This window comes from Rhinatrema bivittatum, chromosome 2, assembly GCF_901001135.1.
Source record: "Rhinatrema bivittatum chromosome 2, aRhiBiv1.1, whole genome shotgun sequence".
NCBI classification, from domain to species: domain Eukaryota; kingdom Metazoa; phylum Chordata; class Amphibia; order Gymnophiona; family Rhinatrematidae; genus Rhinatrema; species Rhinatrema bivittatum.
The window spans coordinates 18,653,629-18,669,698 of record NC_042616.1 but is presented as its reverse complement, the minus strand read 5'-3'; the positions used below and the strand labels follow the sequence as shown (position 1 = coordinate 18,669,698).

The following is a 16,070-nucleotide window of genomic DNA, read 5'->3' as shown; positions in this document are numbered from 1 at the left end:
CAAGCTCCCTAGGGTCTCCTGGACGGGGCCTGCAGACCGAGTGCTGCGTCCACTTGCTGAGCCCTCTGTCAAGGCCCCTTCACCTGTAGAGGAACAGCCGGTGCATAGCAGAGGTACACTGAGACACGATCGCCTCACACCACAGGACAGACAAACTATCCCGCACTCTGTGGGAGACTCCATGAAGTGTGTCACAACCTGTGGCCAAAAATAGTCCCAAGCAGGAGGAATAAAAACTAGCTACTTTTTTTTTTTTTTTTTTTTTTTTAATTAACTACATTCACACTGCAGGTTTGCATCTCCACCACCTGCTGGAGACAGAGAAATACTGAGGGACTGCAGGTGGCACTCTCGGTTATGTAGCCCTGCATGAAAAGTGTGTTTATTCTCTGCCTTCATCTTCTGGTAGGATTGCTAAACCCACTTGTCTGACTGATGTGGGGTATGAACAGGAACTGCTTTTCTCCAGCACTCCCCAAGGTAATAGGGCAGAAGGGGGGAAGCTAGGAGGTGAAAATCCCCTGGTGGGACCCAGCTAAGCCATTCTTATGCTCTTAAACTTTTATTCTCCTTGGGAATATCAGATCCTGATCTGAGAAACTGCGACTTGGAAACCCCTCTGCCTTTCTTCAGCTGTGCTGCCAACTCCAATGTCATCAGCCTGCGCCCTCAGTGTGAAACTCCCCCCTGAAGATGTCATCATGGAACGCCCTCAGTGTGAGCCTCCCTCTGAGTGATGTCATCAGTCTGCGCCCGGCAGGAGGCGGAGCTGCTGCTCTGCCCAGTTCCATGGAAGTCACATCCCGGAGGAAGGAACTTGTGCCCACTTCCCACTCTGCAGCTCTGCTTCTCAGCTTTCCTCTTCCCCTGTAACAGCAGGAGGGAAACACTCAGCACTTCCCCAGCCCGAGAAAGAGCCCCCAATTCATTTCTAATCCTGAAAGCAGCAACAGAAGAGAGGAAAATGCCTGCAGGAGCTGCTGCTCAGGTAGGAGATTGCCCCCAGCTTCCTGTCCTTTTTATATAAACACTAACAGCATGATGCAGAAATCTGGGCGCTGGGTTTTAATGAACATTTTAGTGACAAGATTAATTTTTTAAACTTTTGATGCAGTAAGTTAAAAACCACCTAAAAACTTTAAAATGTTCATTTGGAGGTACTGCTTTATGCAGCTATCCTGAGGCTGTTGTCCCCGCACTTACCCAAATAGTTTTGACTATTAAACACTTCAGTCCTGCCCTCTCTTATACAAACATTGTTGCGGTTTCTATCCTGGTACAGTGCAGAGTCAGCACTGACTTTAAGGAGAGTCCAAGGGCACAGAAAAGGCACATAGGGACTGCCTTGAATTTAAGGAGACAGATCAAGAGTGACACAACGTACAACATGGTGTGCCAGGTTGTGTGGGTAATTGGTATCCAGTTACTATAGTCCTGCTCAGGGACTGTGAGATTTGTGACTGTGAATTATTTATACCCAGAAACCTCTCCTCCTGCCCCGCTGAGTCCCAGCACTGGGAGGTCTCCTGATGCAGAAGGTGCTGACTGTCTCTGGTTTGTGTTTCAGGTCTCATTAACCTTTCAGGACATCGCTGTCTGTCTCTCCCAGGAGGAGTGGGAGTATTTAGAAGAATGGCAGAAGGAGCTTTACAAGGATGTGATGAAGGAGAATTATCAGACCCTCAGCTCACTGGGTAAGGAGGGACATTTTTTAAGAAATTCATATTTTTGGGAGGAGAGAACAGAATATTATTACATTCTTGAGTGAATGCCGGGTCTTCTGCTCCCTGCGTCTGCTGAAGCTGGGGTGGGTAATTATGCAGGGGCAGCATTCATTGCCCCCAGGGAGTCAGTGTCATTGCTCAGGGGTGACCCCTAGTGGCTGTATACAGGGCCCATGACTGCAGAGTTCTAGAAGTTGCCTTGGTGATGCTCACCCACAGCCCAGGACTGTTGCTGCAATGAACAGATTTGGTGTTTTTGGGAAAATTTAAAATGGGGGAAAACATTCCCTAGTAGCCGGGACTGAAGGCTCACGGCACCAGGTCCAACCCTGGTTCTAACAGAACTGAAAGTACAAAGGATCAGGAGAAAAGACTCAGGTCATAAAAAAGAAAGAGTGGTCAACAATTTCTTAGTAATTGTGGTGAAGAGGGAGATGACGATAAGTGAGGGAGAGGAGTGTAACAGGATAGCTAGGGAAAGTATTTCTTAGTAATTGTAGTGAGGAAGAGGGGGGTGGGGGATAAATGAGGAACCTTACCGAACCATGAGGCGGTTTTTCTCCAAAGACGAAATATCAGACCTCGTGGCTCACAGCTTGAAAGAGCTCGCTATCCCAGTCACGAGTGCCACAGGGGAACCGAAGAGGAACCCCTTCCTAGAGGGACTCCGTCAGGCCTCCCACCATTTCCTTTTGCTGCAAGCCGTACAAAAGCTGGTCGACTTGGAATGGGAGGCTCCGGAGGCCAGTTTCAAAGGGGGGGGCGGGCCCTGGAAGCTCTATATCCACTGGAACCTTCAGCCAAAGATTTCCTGGTGTTCCCCAAAGTGGACGCCATGGTCTGCGTGGTCAGAAAGCGCACTACCATCCCAGTTGAGGGAGGAGCGGCACTCAAGGATGCCCAGGACAGATGTCAGGAGTCCATCCTTAAACAGTCATTCGACTTATCAGCCATGTCGCTGCAGATTGCGGCCTGCTGTGCCGTGGTGCCACGCGCCTGCTTCTCGATGACCAGGAACGCTACCACACCCGTCGGAGCACTAGAACCAGCAATATCCTTCCTCACAGATGCGACAGCCAACCTGGTTTACACCTCAGCCAGGGGCATCTCGTCCATAGTGGCAGCCAGATGGCAACTCTGGCTCCGAAGCAGGTCAGCCGACGTGATGTCCAAGACGAAACTCATGAGAATGCCCTTTAAAGAAGCCCTCCTGTTCGGAAGCGAGCTGGAGAAGTTAACCGACAAATGGGGCGAAGAGAGAATTTGAAATGAAGTTGGCCATAGAGACAAAAACTCATAATAAAAACTTTTTAAAATATATCCAAAGCAAGAAACCTGTGAGAGAGTCAGTTGGACCATTAGATGACAGAGGGATTAAAGGGTCTCTTAGGGAAGATAAGTCCATTGCAGAAAGACTAAATTAATTCTTTGCCTCCGTGTTTACTAATGAGGATGTTGGGGAGATACCAGTTCCGGAGATGGTTTTCAGGGGGGATGAGTCAGACGAACTGAATTAAATCACTGTGAACCTGGAAGATGTAGTAGGCCAGATTGACCTATCATTAAAATCATCCATTGTACCTGAAGACTGGAGGGTGGCCAATGTAACACCAATATGTAAAAAGGGCTCCAGGGGTGATCAGGGTAACTATAGACCAGTGAGCCTGACTTCAGTGCCGGGAAAAATAGTGGAAACTATTCTCAAGATCAAAATCGTAGAGCATATAGAAAGATATGATTTAATGGGACACAGTCAACATGGATTTACCCAAGGGAAGTCTTGCCTAACAAATCTGCTCCATTTTTTTGAAGGGGTTAATAAACATGTGGATAAAGGTGAACCGGTAGATGTAGTGTATTTGGATTTTCAGAAGGCGTTTGACAAAGTCCCTCATGAGAGGCTTCTACGAAAACTAAAAAGTCATGGGATAGGAGGCGATGTCCTTTCGTGGATTACAAACTGGTTAAAAGACAGGAAACAGAGTAGGATTAAATGGTTAATTTTCTCAGGGATCTGTACTTGGACCGGTGCTTTTCAATATATATATAAATGATCTGGAAAGGAATACGACGAGTGAGGTTATCAAATTTGCGGATGATACAAAATTATTCAGAGTAGTTAAATCACAAGCAGATTGTGATACATTACAGGAGGACTTTGCAAGACTGGAAGATTGGGCATCCAAATGGCAGATGAAATTTAATGTGGATAAGTGCAAGGTGATGCATATAGGGAAAAAAACCCTTTGCTGTAGTTACACAATGTTAGGTTCCATATTAGGAGCTACCACCCAAGAAAGAGATCCAGGTATCATAGTGGATAACACATTGAAATCGTCAGTTCAGTGTGCTGCGGCAGTCAAAAAAGCAAATAGAATGTTAGGAATCATTAGGAAGGGAATGGTTAATAAAACGGAAAATGTCATAATGCCTCTGTATCACTCCATGGTGAGACCACACCTTGAATACTGTGTACAGTTCAGGTCGACGCATCTCAAAAAAGATATAGTTGCGATGGAGAAGGTACAGAGAAGGGCAACCAAAATGATAAGGGGAATGGAACAAATCCCCTATGAGGAAAGACTAAAGAGGTTAGGGCTGTTCAGCTTGGAGAAGAGACGACTGAGGGGGACATGATAGAGGTGTTTAAGATCATGAGAGGTCTTGAACGAGTAGATGTGACTCAGTTATTTACACTTTTGAATAATAGAAGGACTAGGGGGCATTCCATGAAGTTAGCAAGTAGCACATTTAAGACTAATCTGAGAAAATTCTTTTTCACTCAACGCACAATAAAGCTCTGGAATTTGTTGCCAGAGGATGTGGTTAGTGCAGTTAGTGTAGCTGGGTTCAAAAAAAGGTTTGGATAAGTTCTTGGAGGAGAAGTCCATTAATGGCTATTAATCAAGTTTACTTAGGGAATAGCCACTGCTATTAATTGCATCAGTAGCATGGGATCTTCTTAGTGTTTGGGTAATTGCCAGGTTCTTGTGGCCTGGTTTTGGCCTTTGTTGGAAACAGGATGCTGGGCCTGATGGACCCTTGGTCTGACCCAGCATGGCAATTTCTTATCTTCTTATCTCCAGTACCTCAGCTATCGGAGGACAAGCACAAAAGAAGGCAACGCCCCTCTCCCCGATTACCTAAGGGCAGAGGATCACAGCGTTTTACACCTTACAAGAGTAAATATCAAACACCTCGCCCCGCAGGCAGGGGCCAGTCCTTTCGGCACAAACACAACAAGAGGGGAGCCGGCTCAGGTCCAGGCCCCAGCCGCACCCCACAATGAGAATCAGCAGACCCATCCACAGGAAGAAGCCATAGGGGGCAGACTTGCCCTATTCTACCAAAGATGGGTTGAGATAACAATGGACAAGTGGGTCCTAACCATTATTCGAGAGGGATACTATCTGGACTTCCACAACAATCCTCCAGACAAGTTCGTGAAATCTCCTTGCCACGCACCCTCCAAGAGGGCGGCAGTGAAACCACATTGGCCAAATTGCTCACCCTAAAGGCCATAACACTGGTGCCCATGCAACAACAAAATACTGGGCACTATTCCATCTATTTTATCGTCCCCAAGAAAGAGGGAACATTCCGGCCCATACTGGACTTCAAGTCGGTCAACTGCTACCTGAGGGTACCACACTTCCACATGGAAACCCTGTGCTAGGTCATAAGGGCAATACAGCCAGGAAAATTCCTTACATCCCTGGACCTGTCAGAAGCCTACCTGCACATCCCTGTCTATCACGAGCATCAGCGCTTCCTATGCTTCATGATCCTGGACCACCACTACCAGTTCCGGGCGCTACACTTCGGGCTAGCCACAGCTGCCCCGGACATTCACCAAAATCATGGTTGTAGTGGCGGCGACGCTGAGGAAAGAAGGAATCCTCGTATATCCATATCTGGACGATTGGCTGATCAGGGCAAAATCTCCAGAGGAAAGTCATCAGGTGACCACCAGAGTCAAAATTCTACTGGAGAACCTCGGGTGGGTCGTCAACACAAACAGGAGCTGTCTGTAACCCTCCCAATCTCCAGAATACCTGGGAGTCCAGTTCAACATCAAACAGGACAAGGTCGTCTTTCCTCATTCAAGGAGAAGGAAACTGATGAACCAATTGCAAAACCTGCTAGGAAGTCTCCACCCCAAAGTATAGGACTATCTCCAAGTCATCGGCCTCATGACATCAACCCTGGAAGTGGTCCCATGGGCAAGACCTCACATGCAACCACTACCGCGCTCCCTACTGTCACGCTGGAATGCGATGTCCCAGGACTATTCCGTTCGCCTCCAACTCTCAGAAGAAGTGCGGAACCAGCTCCAATGGTGGCTTCAAGAAGACCATCTAAGCAAGGTAGTAAGGCTATCCCCACCGACCTGGATTTTGCTCACCACGGATGCGAGCCTACGAGGGTGGGGAGCCCACTGCCAGGAACTGATGGCCCAGGGGCAATGGGACAAGGAAGAGTCTGGATGGAACATCAACAGACTGGAAGCCCGGGCGGTCAGACTAGCCTGCCTATGGTTCAGTCACAGACTCTGGGACGAAATCTTTCAGAGTCATTTCGGACAACGCCACAACAGTTGCCTATATCAACCGCCAGGGAGGAACGAGAAGCCAACAGGTGTCCCCAGAAATAGATCCCCTAATGGTGTGGGCGGAAGCAAACCTACAAGGGTTCTCAGCCGCCCATATCGTGGGAAATGACGTCACTGCGGACTACCTCAGCAGAGAAAGTCTAGACCCAGGGGAATTGATGCTGTCGACACAGCCTTCCAGTTGATAGAAAACCACTGGGGAACCCAGCCATGGATCTCCTGGCAACCCGGTCCAACGCCCGAGTTCCCAGCTTCTTCAGTCGCAGACAAGAACCACAATCCCAAGGGATCGATGACCTCATCCAGACCTGGCCACAGGAAGACCTGCTATCGCCTTCCCCCCATGGCCACTACTGGGCGGGATCATCCGCAAGATAGAACACCACAGGGGGCTAGTACTTTTAGTGGCCCCGGACTGGCCAAGAAGGCCGTGGTACGCAGACATGTGAAGACTCTTGATGGGGAACCCTCTCCCTCTACCTCCACACAGGGATCTACTCCAGTAAGGCCCGATCCTCCACGAAGACCCAACTTGATTCTCTCTTATGGTCTGGCTATTGAGAGGACACTCCTGAAGAAGAGCGGATACTCGAGGGCGGTGATTGACAACTTGCTCCGAGCACGCAAGTTCTCCACATCACTAACCTACATACGAATATGGAGAATATTCGAAGCCTGGTGCGAAGGCCACGACGTCCTTCCGCGGACAGCCAAAATTCCCACAATCCTGGAATTCCTGCAGGATGGCTTATAGAAGGGGTTATCACTCAACTCCATCAAGGTTCAGATGGCCGCGTTGGCCTGCTTCGGAACCAAAGGAGAAGGCATTAGCTTAGCATCTCATCCGGATGTCTCCCGCTTCCTGAGAGGGTCAAGCAGATCCGACCACCCTTAAGGTGGCCGGTAGCCCTATGGAACCTCAATCTAGTCCTAGACTTCCTAGCGGGAGCCTCCTTCAGACCTATCCGTGTCTGTCCCTACGACTCCTAACCTTGAAGGCAATATGTACGGCCTGTCGCATCTCCGAACTTCAAGCACTATCCTGTCGGGAACTTTTCTGAGATTCACACCGTGATCCATACAGCTACACACTGTCCCCTCCTTCCTTCCAAAGGCAGTTTCTCACTTCCATCTAAACCAAACCATCTCGCTGCCATCTCCAGACGAGCATAAGAGCTCAGAAAAATCTCACCGTCTTCGCCACCTTAACGTTGGCAGACTCCTAGTCCGATACCTGGAAAGGTCGGAATCCATACGAAAGACGGACCACCTATTCGTCCTGCACAGCAGCAAGAAACAAGGGGAAATGGCCTCGAGGGCAACCATAGCCTGCTGGATCAAAGAAGTCATCAAGGCAGCCTACGTAGAGGCAGGAAAACCTCCACCTCTATGAGTCAAGGCCTATTCCACTAGAGCCCAGGCAGTGTCCTGGGTGGAAACCAAGATGCTGTCACCCGCCGAGATTTGCAGGGCGGCGACATGGTCCTCCATTCACACCTTCTCCAGGTTCTACCGTCTGGATGTTCAAGCTCGGTAGGACACAGCATTCACAAGGGCAGTACTAAGTGGGCCACGAGCAGCCTCCCACCCGGTTCGGGAGTAGCTTTTGTACATCCCATTGGTCCTGAGTCCATCTGATACACGCTAGGAAATGGAGAAATTACTTACCTGATAATTTTGTTTTCCTTAGTGTAGACAGATGGACTCAATACGCCGCCCACGGCTGCCTCAATACACGAAAACCTCGGGGACAGTTCCTGAGAGCAAGACAAGCACGGGTAAGCCACGTTCCCCTTCAGCTAAGACACCCATAGTTACCGGGTGTTGGTGTTTCTCGGTTGAGGCCACTGGCGGTCTCCAGCTGTAACCACATCAACCAGTTCAAGTTAATCATTTTTATCAAGTTATTCAAGTTAAACAAAGTTAATCAAATTATCCAGACACACATGTATCCACAATTGCTTTTCGAGGAGAATACTAAAGAGCAGAGTTTCCTGCAGGGATATATGTACTAGGGGCTGACGTCAGATTGAAATCTGATCCGTCTCCAGCTGCTATCAGGAGTACACTATACCCATTGGTCCTGAGTCCATCTGTCTACACTAAGGAAAAGGAAATTATCAGGTAAGTAATTTCTCCAATTCTTAGTAATTGCAGTGAGGAAGAGGAGGGGATGGGGATAAATGAGGGAGGGGAGTATTTCTTAGTGATTGCAGTGAGGAAGAGGAGGGGATGGGGATAAATGAGGGAGGAGAGTATTTCTTAGTAATTGTAGGTAGGAAGAAGAGGGGATGGGGGATAAATGAGGGAGGGGAGTATTTCTTAGTGATTGCAGTGAGGGAGAGGAGGGGATGGGGATAAATGAGGGAGGGGAGTATTTCTTAGTAATTGCAGTGAGGGAGAGGAGGGGATGGGGATAAATGAGGGAGGGGAGTATTTCTTAGTAATTGCAGTGAGGGAGAGGAGGGGATGGGGATAAATGAGGGAGGGGAGTATTTCTTAGTGATTGCAGTGAGGGAGAGGAGGGGATGGGATAAATGAGGGAGGGGAGTATTTCTTAGTAATTCTAGTGAGGAGGAGGAAATGAAGAGATGAGTTTGTGATGCGGATGGTGAAGGACAGACAGACCCACTCCTGACAGATGAATTTGGTGCGTGAGCTTTTCAGACCCCAGAGGTCCTTTCTTCAGGGGGTGCACGGAGTCTCGGGAGACCCTGACCCCTGTAGGATTGCTGTGGGGCTGAAAGGCCGAGATCTGCATTCAGGACCTACTTAGTTCCTGTGTGAGCCCTGCTGTGTAATTGTACAGTTTCTGAGGAGGATACGGAGAATCTGCTCTATTCCCTGGTTTATGTTCCTGTCCCAGGCCTTCACTGCCCTCTCAGTAAAGAAATATTTCCTCCTGTATCCCCTGAGGCTCCCTCCTTCCTCCTCTGTGCCGGGAGCCTTTTTCTATTGAAACTGCCCCATTCTGGTGCATTGGTGCAGCCCTCCAGGTATTTGAATGTCTCTATCAATGCATCTTTCCCTTCCGTACAATCCTTCTCCAGAAATTATCACTGAATGACTGTGAGAAACCTAATGCAGTGCTCTTACCCCAGGAACAGGCTCCCCGACCATCACCCCTGAGATTATCTCCCGCATTGAACGAGGGGAAGAGCCGTACATCAGGGAGGAGCCGGGGTCAGAGGAAGGAGGAGCTGGGAAAAGCAGCTGCTCAGGTGAGTGCAGGAATAAGAGGGAGCGGGGTAAAACTGCTGAGCTGAGGAGTGGAAGGAGCAGCTGGGAAGTGCAGAGACCCCTCACAAGCTCCTCTGCAGATCTCTTTACTCTCTCACAGGGTTTCTGTGGCAGGCATTGCTTGTGTCTGTGTTATTTTCTCACAGTCACATCCTGTGATGCTGTACCAGCGTCCTTGACTTACTAAGGGGGCCGAGGTCAGAGCAGTCTGGACTCCTGACCTTTTCTGTACAGGATAATTGTATTATTTACAGTACAAGGGAAAACAGGCAGGGAAAGATCTGCTTAGCTTAGCTTTAAATCAAAAGGTGCAGCAATCACAAATAGTCTCCACGTAGGAGCTGCCTGTTCCTCTTCCCAGGGCCTCTCTGCTCCTCCCTGGGCCTGATCCTTTATTCTTCTCCCCAGATACCTGCCCATGTTGTGACTGGGAGGAAAACTGCTGGAATCAGTGCAAGCCAGAGGAAAGGCTGAGACACCCGGCAGGAGACTCCACTGAGAATGTGACTCCCTGTGAGCAAAGTGCACAACCCCTGAGAGAACATGCTGGGCTGAAATTCTATTCAGGCAGTCAATGTGCAAATAAAGTAATAAAAGTTCAGCAGAAGATTAATACAAGAGAGAAATCATTTCCAAGTAGAGAATGTAATAAAAGCTTCATTTATTCATCACAACTGAAAATGCACCAGAAGATCCATGCAGGAGAAAAGCAATTTACAGGTATGGACTATGATAAAAGCTTCAGTTGGAAATCAAAAATGAAAAAACATCAAGGGATGCACACAGGAGAGAAAGCGTTTACATGCACTGAGCGTGATAACAGCTTCTGTTTAAAGCCTGAAATGAAAATGCATGAAAGGTTCCACTCAGGTGAGAAACGATTTACATGCTCTGAGTGTGATAAATGCTTTATTAGCAAATCATACTTGAGAATACATCAAAGGAACCACACAGGAGAGAAACCATTTAAATGTACTGAGTGTGAAAAAAGCTTCCGTTCGAAACCTGAAATGAAAATGCATGAAATCATACACTCAGGAGAGAAACAGTTTCCATGCTCTGAGTGTGATAAATGCTTCAGTAGAAAATCATACTTGAGAATACATGAAAGGAGCCACACAGGAGAGAGACCATTTACATGCAGTAAGTGTGATAAACATTTTGTTAACAAATCATATGTGAAAATACATGAAAGGACCCACACAGGAGAAAAACCATTTTCATGCACTGAGTGTGATAAAAGCTTCCAGTCGAAACCTAAAATGAAAATGCACGAAATCATGCACACAGGAGAGAAACAATTTCCTTGCACTGAGTGTGATAAATGCTATATTAGCAAATCATACTTGAGAATACATAAAAGGATCCACACAGGAGAGAAACCATTTACATGCAGTGAGTGTGATAAATGTTTTATTAGTAAATCCTACTTGAAAATGCATGAAAGGATCCACACAGGCGAGAAACCATTTTCATGCATTGAATGCAATAAATGTTTCCGTTCAAAAGGTGAACTGAAAATACACAAACTTATCCATACAGGAGAGAAACCATTTAGATGCATGAAGTGTGATAAAAGCTTCAGTAGAAAATCAAAACTGAAAATGCATGAAATGTTCCACACAGGAGAGAGACCATTTACATGCACTGAGTGTGATAAAAGCTTCAGGTATAAAGCAGAGCTGAAAAGCCATGAAAGGATCCACACAGGAGAGAAACCATTTACATGCAATGGCTGTGAAAAATGCTTCAGGGATAAATCAGACTTGAAAAGGCATGAAAAGATCCATGCAGGAGAGAAACCATTTAAATGCAATGAGTGTGAAAAAAGCTTCAGGTGTAAATTAAAATTGAGAAGGCATGCAATGATCCACACAGGAGAGAATACATTTACATGCAGTGAGTGTGACAAAAACTTTATTTGGAAATCTGAACTGAAAAGGCATGAAGTGAGTCACACAGCAGTGAAACCATTTTCATGCGCTGAGTGCGATAAAAGCTTCAGGAGGAAATCAGAGCTGAAAAGCCATGAAAGGATTCACACAGTAGAGAGACCATTTATTTGCATTCAGTGTGCTAAAAGCTTCTGGAATAAATCAGAGTTGAAAAGCCATGAAAGGATACACAGAGGAGAGAAACCGTTTTCATGCAGTGAGTGTAATAAAAGCTTCAGTAGGAAATCCCAACTGAAAAGACATGAAAGAATCCACACTGGAGGGAAACCAGAAATATGAGGATGGATAACATGTCATCTCCAATATTAAGGTCCAGCAAGGAATATTCTGTTAAAGCTTACTCTATGCTTATGGCCAGGGACACAAGAACAATTCCAAGGTGACTCCCTGTAACTGTTTTTTTTGTTTGCCCACTGAGTGCTCTCATTAACTCCCTGGGTTATGAAACTTGCTTTAATCCTAGAGCAACCAATTCCCTTCGAGGTATCTCATGTACTATTTGTTCTTGATATGAAACTCTACAGTTCTCGTGATGCTTAATTAGCAAAACTGACGTCATCCTGACAGACGGTTACAATATAAAGGAACTGAAGTAAGAAGGAGGAAAAATTCAGCCTAAAGTACTGAAGGCCTATTCTGTAGCTCTATAGGAGTAATTAATTTCAGTAAGAACCATCTTCAGTTCTAGGGATATACAATCTCAGTATGCATGGGTCTTATAAATAGTAAGAACTACCTTCAGCTCTAGGGATGTGCAATCTCAGCACGCACTGGTTCTTATAAATAGTAAGAACCACCTTCAGCTCTAGGGATGTGCAATCTCAGCACGCACTGGTTCCTATAAATAGTATAAACCACCTTCAGCTCTAGGGATGTGCAATCTCAGCACGCACTGGTTCTTATAAATAGTAAGAACCGCCTTCAGCTCTAGGGATGTGCAATCTCAGCACGCACTGGTTCTTATAAATAGTAAGAACCGCCTTCAGTTCTAGGGATGTGCAATCTCAGCACGCACTGGTTCTTATAAATAGTAAGAACCACCTTCAGCTCTAGGGATGTGCAATCTCAGCACGCACTGGTTCTTATAAATAGTAAGAACCACCTTCAGCTTTAGGGATGTGCAATCCCAGCACGCACTGGTTCTTATAAATAGTAAGAACCGCCTTCAATTCTAGGGATGTGCAATCTCAGCACGCACTGGTTCTTATAGTAAGAACCACCTTCAGCTCTTGGGATGTGCAATCTCAGCACGCACTGGTTCTTATAAATAGTAAGAACCGCCTTCAGCTCTAGGGATGTGCAATCTCAGCACGCACTGGTTCTTATAAATAGTATAAACCACCTTCAGCTCTAGGGATGTGCAATCTCAGCACGCACTGGTTCCTATAAATAGTATAAACCACCTTCAGCTCTAGGGATGTGCAATCTCAGCACGCACTGGTTCCTATAAATAGTATAAACCACCTTCAGCTCTAGGGATGTGCAATCTCAGCACGCACTGGTTCTTATAAATAGTATAAACCACCTTCAGCTCTAGGGATGTGCAATCTCAGCACGCACTGGTTCCTATAAATAGTATAAACCACCTTCAGCTCTAGGTATGTGCAATCTCAGCACACACTGTTTCTTAAAAATTATCTGATGGGCATGGAGGAACTTTCTTGTTTTTTTATCCAATTCTTCAAAATATTCATGAGGCCAGTCTTCTGTTCCAGAGCTGTATGATAATGCAGGGATTGAAAGCTGCTTAATAGCTTGTATCTTATTTCGTGCTGTTCAGGCACTCGTCAGTATCAGCCTCACTTTACTATACTATTCTTTACTGATTTTTCTCTCAATACTTAATGCCGGATTTTTCCACCTTCCTCTATTTATAGATATTTGTATGTGCGCTCCTCCAGCTCCCCTATATTGCAATCATCAGTCAGGGAGATGTTTTCAGTTTTGCATAATTTTCCTGAGAAACTCTTCAGCACATGGAGTCTGTATATCTGCAGAGCGAGAGAGAGCTCTACCAGACATAATGTGTGCGCACAGATCTGCAGCTGTGGTGCTCATGATCCATATCAGAAAAAGAAACATTGCCAGCGGGGAGATCTAACAACCAGACCAAAGAGACTCATTGAAACCATTGGTCCCATAGTAATACTGAAACTCAGACAGAGGAGAGAAAGCCTTTGGGAGCAGAAAAAATACTAATATTGGGGCAAATGTGGGCCAAGATTAAAAGAAACAGAACCAACTGTCATGATGCTGAGATAAGAGGAAACTGATAAACAACGAGAGAAATTTTCTATATAAGCAGCTTTTGTGCAAGCAGAAAACTGAAGGAGCTCCAACAGTGACTGTCAGGTCATTTGTCCCTCCTTCCCGATACTCTGTCTTATTTTGCATACTAATAAATGCTTCTAACCTGAATGAGGTCCGAGTCTGATTATCTGTAAAAAAGGGGATAAGCACTGTAAGAAGCCTTCACGTTGTTGTGCTAAATGCTCATCACAAGAACTGTAGAGTTTAAATCATTGACAAATAGTAAATGTGATACCTTTGGTGGGGTTTGGTTGCTTTAGGATTAAAGCAAATTCCATAACCCAAGGAGTTAATGAGGGCACTCAGTGGGTTTAATGCCAGACAATACAAAAGCAGTGACAGGGAATCTGCCTGGAATATTCCTCGCTGGATCTTGATATTGGAGATGACAGGTTGGCCATCCTCGTCATTCAGGTGGAGTGTAGTCTGCCACATTGTCATGGTGAACTTGATGTACTCAGTCAGTTCCAGATTCACTTTGTATATTTCAAGGCAATTTATTATCCAAGAGTGTGGGATGCTATCAAAGGCCACCTTATAGTCAGTCCATGCTATTCTGAGGTTTCAATTATGGCTTTATTCAGCATCAGCTGGTCTTTGCTTCCATAGGTCCCTCTCTTGTTACTTTTCTGTTCTGTTGCCAAGATGTTATTAGAATCAATATGGTGATAGTTACACCTGCAGCTCCTCAGTATTGAACTGTACCAAAGCTTAAGAAAGAACTCTTCAAAGAACTTCCAAAATAATCATTTTTCTTTTTTTTTAAATGGTCTGCATTTATAAAACTAGAAAACAGTCTGAGCAGATGACTCCTCCTCCTTCAAAGATCGGGCAGGTTCTGGTCTGATCTGTGGTACTACAGGAACGAAAATTAGCAGATTAGAACCAATTTTCCTTTCCCTATACGTACCCAGATGAGTCCAGACTCCTGGGATGTACCAAAGCTCCCTACACTAGATGGGACCTGGAGAGTCCCGCTTGCAAAACACTCTCCCAAAGGCTTGAGAACCTATATCCCCCACATCCAGACGATAGTGCCTTGCAAAAGTAGAGCACAACTTCCAAGTCGCCTCCCTGCATATCTCCTGTGGAGAAGCTAACTGAGCCTCTGCCCACAAAGCAGCCTGAGAGCGCGTCAAATGAGCACCCCTCAGGAAGTGGATGACCCCTGGAAATGTAGGCCAACCCAATAGCCTTCTTAAGCCACCTTAGATGCCTGAAGACCTCTTTTTGGATCACTCCATAGGGCAAAAAGATGATCCTATCTTCAAAAATCATTAGTATCCTTCAGATATCTTAATAACGACCTGCGAACACCCAACAACTTAAGTATCCTCGTATGTGGAGAAAAAGCATCCACCTCTGAAAAAATTGGGAGCTCTACTGTCTGATTCATATGAAACATCAAAACTACCTTCAGTAAAAAAATAAAGTTCTGTACGCAGGGACACGCTCGAGTCCGAAATCTTAAGATACAGAACACGGCACGACAAGGCGTGCAGCTTGGAAACTCGCCTAGCCAAGCAGATCACTACCAGAAAAACTACTTTTAAGCGTCAAATCTTTAAGAGTCGCCCTTCTGAGCAGTTCCAAAGGAGCCTTACACAAACCCTTGAGAACCAGATTAAGACTCCAAGGTGGACAAACTCTCCTCTCAGGAGGGTGCAAATTCTTTACACCCCTGCGGAAAACGAATCACATCCGGATGGGATGACAAGGTAGCACCTTCAGGTTTGCCTCTAAGAGAACCTAAAGCCACCACCTGAACTTTAAGGGAGCTTAGCGCTAGACCCTTGACCAAACCTTCCTGCAAAAAAGGACAAGGTATCCACCACCGCAGCTTCCAGAGGTCGCACACCACGTGCAGTACCCCTGACCTCAAACACCTTCCAGAACTTGACATAAGGAAGCGAGGTAGACTTTCTTCTAGCCTGCAAAAGCATAGTCACCACAGCTTTGGAATAGCCCTTACGTCTCAAAAGCCATGCAGCTAGACAAAATTGAGCCGCCTGGTCTGAAAATATGGGACCTTGGTGATCGAAGCGTATTGGCCTGACCACAGCTAGATTGACCAGATCTGCAAGCCACGGCTCAGGTGGCCCCTCCGGAGCCACCAAGACCAGCTCGCTTTGATGTTTCTCTATTCGCCGCAACCCCATTGCCATTAGTGGCCATGGAGGAAACACGTAAAGCAGCACTCACCGAGGCCAGGGCACCCCCAGAGCATCT

At 46.3% G+C, this 16,070-nt stretch overlaps 1 protein-coding gene across 1 annotated transcript; it reads left to right on the top strand.

Annotated features, from left to right (window-relative positions):
* Positions 1-529: 529 nt before the first annotated feature.
* Positions 530-14,081, top strand: LOC115083622 (oocyte zinc finger protein XlCOF6-like). The gene is made up of 4 exons (XM_029587543.1): positions 530-988; positions 1,568-1,694; positions 9,438-9,557; positions 9,985-14,081. Exons 1-4 carry the CDS (start codon positions 737-739, stop codon positions 11,808-11,810), a joined length of 2,325 nt encoding a protein of 774 aa, XP_029443403.1. The 5' UTR covers positions 530-736; the 3' UTR covers positions 11,811-14,081.
* The last annotated feature ends 1,989 nt before the right edge of the window (positions 14,082-16,070 follow it).